Raw genomic sequence first — 1,309 nt, 5'->3', positions numbered from 1 at the left:
ATACAAAGACATATATATATAGAAGTCATTTCCTTCGATTTCTAGATAGAGGCAAATAGGAAATAACACTTATTCACCAAAGACCCCCCCCCAAAAAAAAAAGTTACTCAGTGTAATTAGTATTTTCCCATGCATTTTATTCGATTTTCCACTTCAAGATTACATTTTAGGTCTTTCTTTTTCATCTTTTACTTGTTTCAGTCATTAGACTGCAGCCATGCTTAGGCACTGCCTTGAACAATTTGCTCTAGTCGGATGAATTGACCCCAGTGCCTAATTTTTTTGCTAAGCCTGGTACTTATTTTACCGTAGATTTTTTTTTTTTTTTTTTACTGAACCGCTAAGTTACGGGGACGGAAACATAACAACACCGGTTGTCAAGCAGTGATTGGGGACAAACACTGATACAAAGACACACAGACAAACATACCTACATACATATATATTTTCTATGCTGAGCAAGATCGTCGCCAGTGCCCCTGGACTGGCTCTTGTGCGGGTGGCACATAAAATACACCATTTGAGCGTGGCCGTTGCCAGTACCGCCTGACTGGCCTTCGTGCAGGTGGCACGTAAAAGCACCCACTACACTCTCTGAGTGGTTGGCGTTAGGAAGGGCATCCAGCTGTAGAAACTCTGCCAAATCAGATTGGAGCCTGGTGTAGCCATCCGGTTTCACCAGTCCTCAGTCAAATCGTCCAACCCATGCTAGCATGGAAAGCGGACGTTAAACGACGATTTAAATATGTTAGCTGAGACCGACGTAAACTCGGATAAATTGACTTAAGTCAATTTATCCGAGTTTATTATTGTGGCTCATTTCTTGAAAACCCCCACCTCCCATCCCGAATGACGCAAGACATAAAAGACGTAAGTTGAGGTATGCCTGTAACAGAGAAAGGAGATTTCACTTGCCTTGAAAAATGCCTCCGTTGTTCCTGATCTCAATGTGCCATATTCAATTTCTGTTTGTTTAGCTAAATCCTCTGCGGATTCAATTGGTGTCGACATTCTCTCTACTGTTAAGAAAGCAGCCAGGTTGGCTGTATAGGACGAAATAATAATCAAGGTGAAAAACCACCACACGCTTCCCACAATCCGACCCGAAATCGATCTGAAAAAGAAGACAAATGAAAAAAAAAAAAGGAGGAAATTCAATCAATATTTTTATAGGTTGTTCACCTCCACAAAGCACAAAAAAAAAAGAAAAAAAAATTTAAAAAAACAAACAAAAGGTAAAGACAACTTCCACCTCCACATAAAGAATATATAAAAATGTTTTAAAGAAATAACAGTTTCAAACTTGGCA

General features: G+C 39.6%; 1 protein-coding gene across 1 annotated transcript in view; it reads right to left on the bottom strand.

Annotated features, from left to right (window-relative positions):
- Positions 1 to 1,309, bottom strand: part of LOC106873388 (glutamate receptor) — a 205,567-nt gene that overhangs the window by 36,060 nt on the left and 168,198 nt on the right. Inside the window, exon 11 of the mRNA XM_014920735.2 lies at positions 916 to 1,114. Within this exon, the coding sequence (XP_014776221.1) occupies positions 916 to 1,114 (199 nt within the window). The remainder of the gene's footprint in view (positions 1 to 915; positions 1,115 to 1,309) is intronic.

This window comes from Octopus bimaculoides, chromosome 14, assembly GCF_001194135.2.
Source record: "Octopus bimaculoides isolate UCB-OBI-ISO-001 chromosome 14, ASM119413v2, whole genome shotgun sequence".
NCBI lineage: Eukaryota > Metazoa > Mollusca > Cephalopoda > Octopoda > Octopodidae > Octopus > Octopus bimaculoides.
This window is presented reverse-complemented; position numbering and strand designations above follow the sequence as displayed.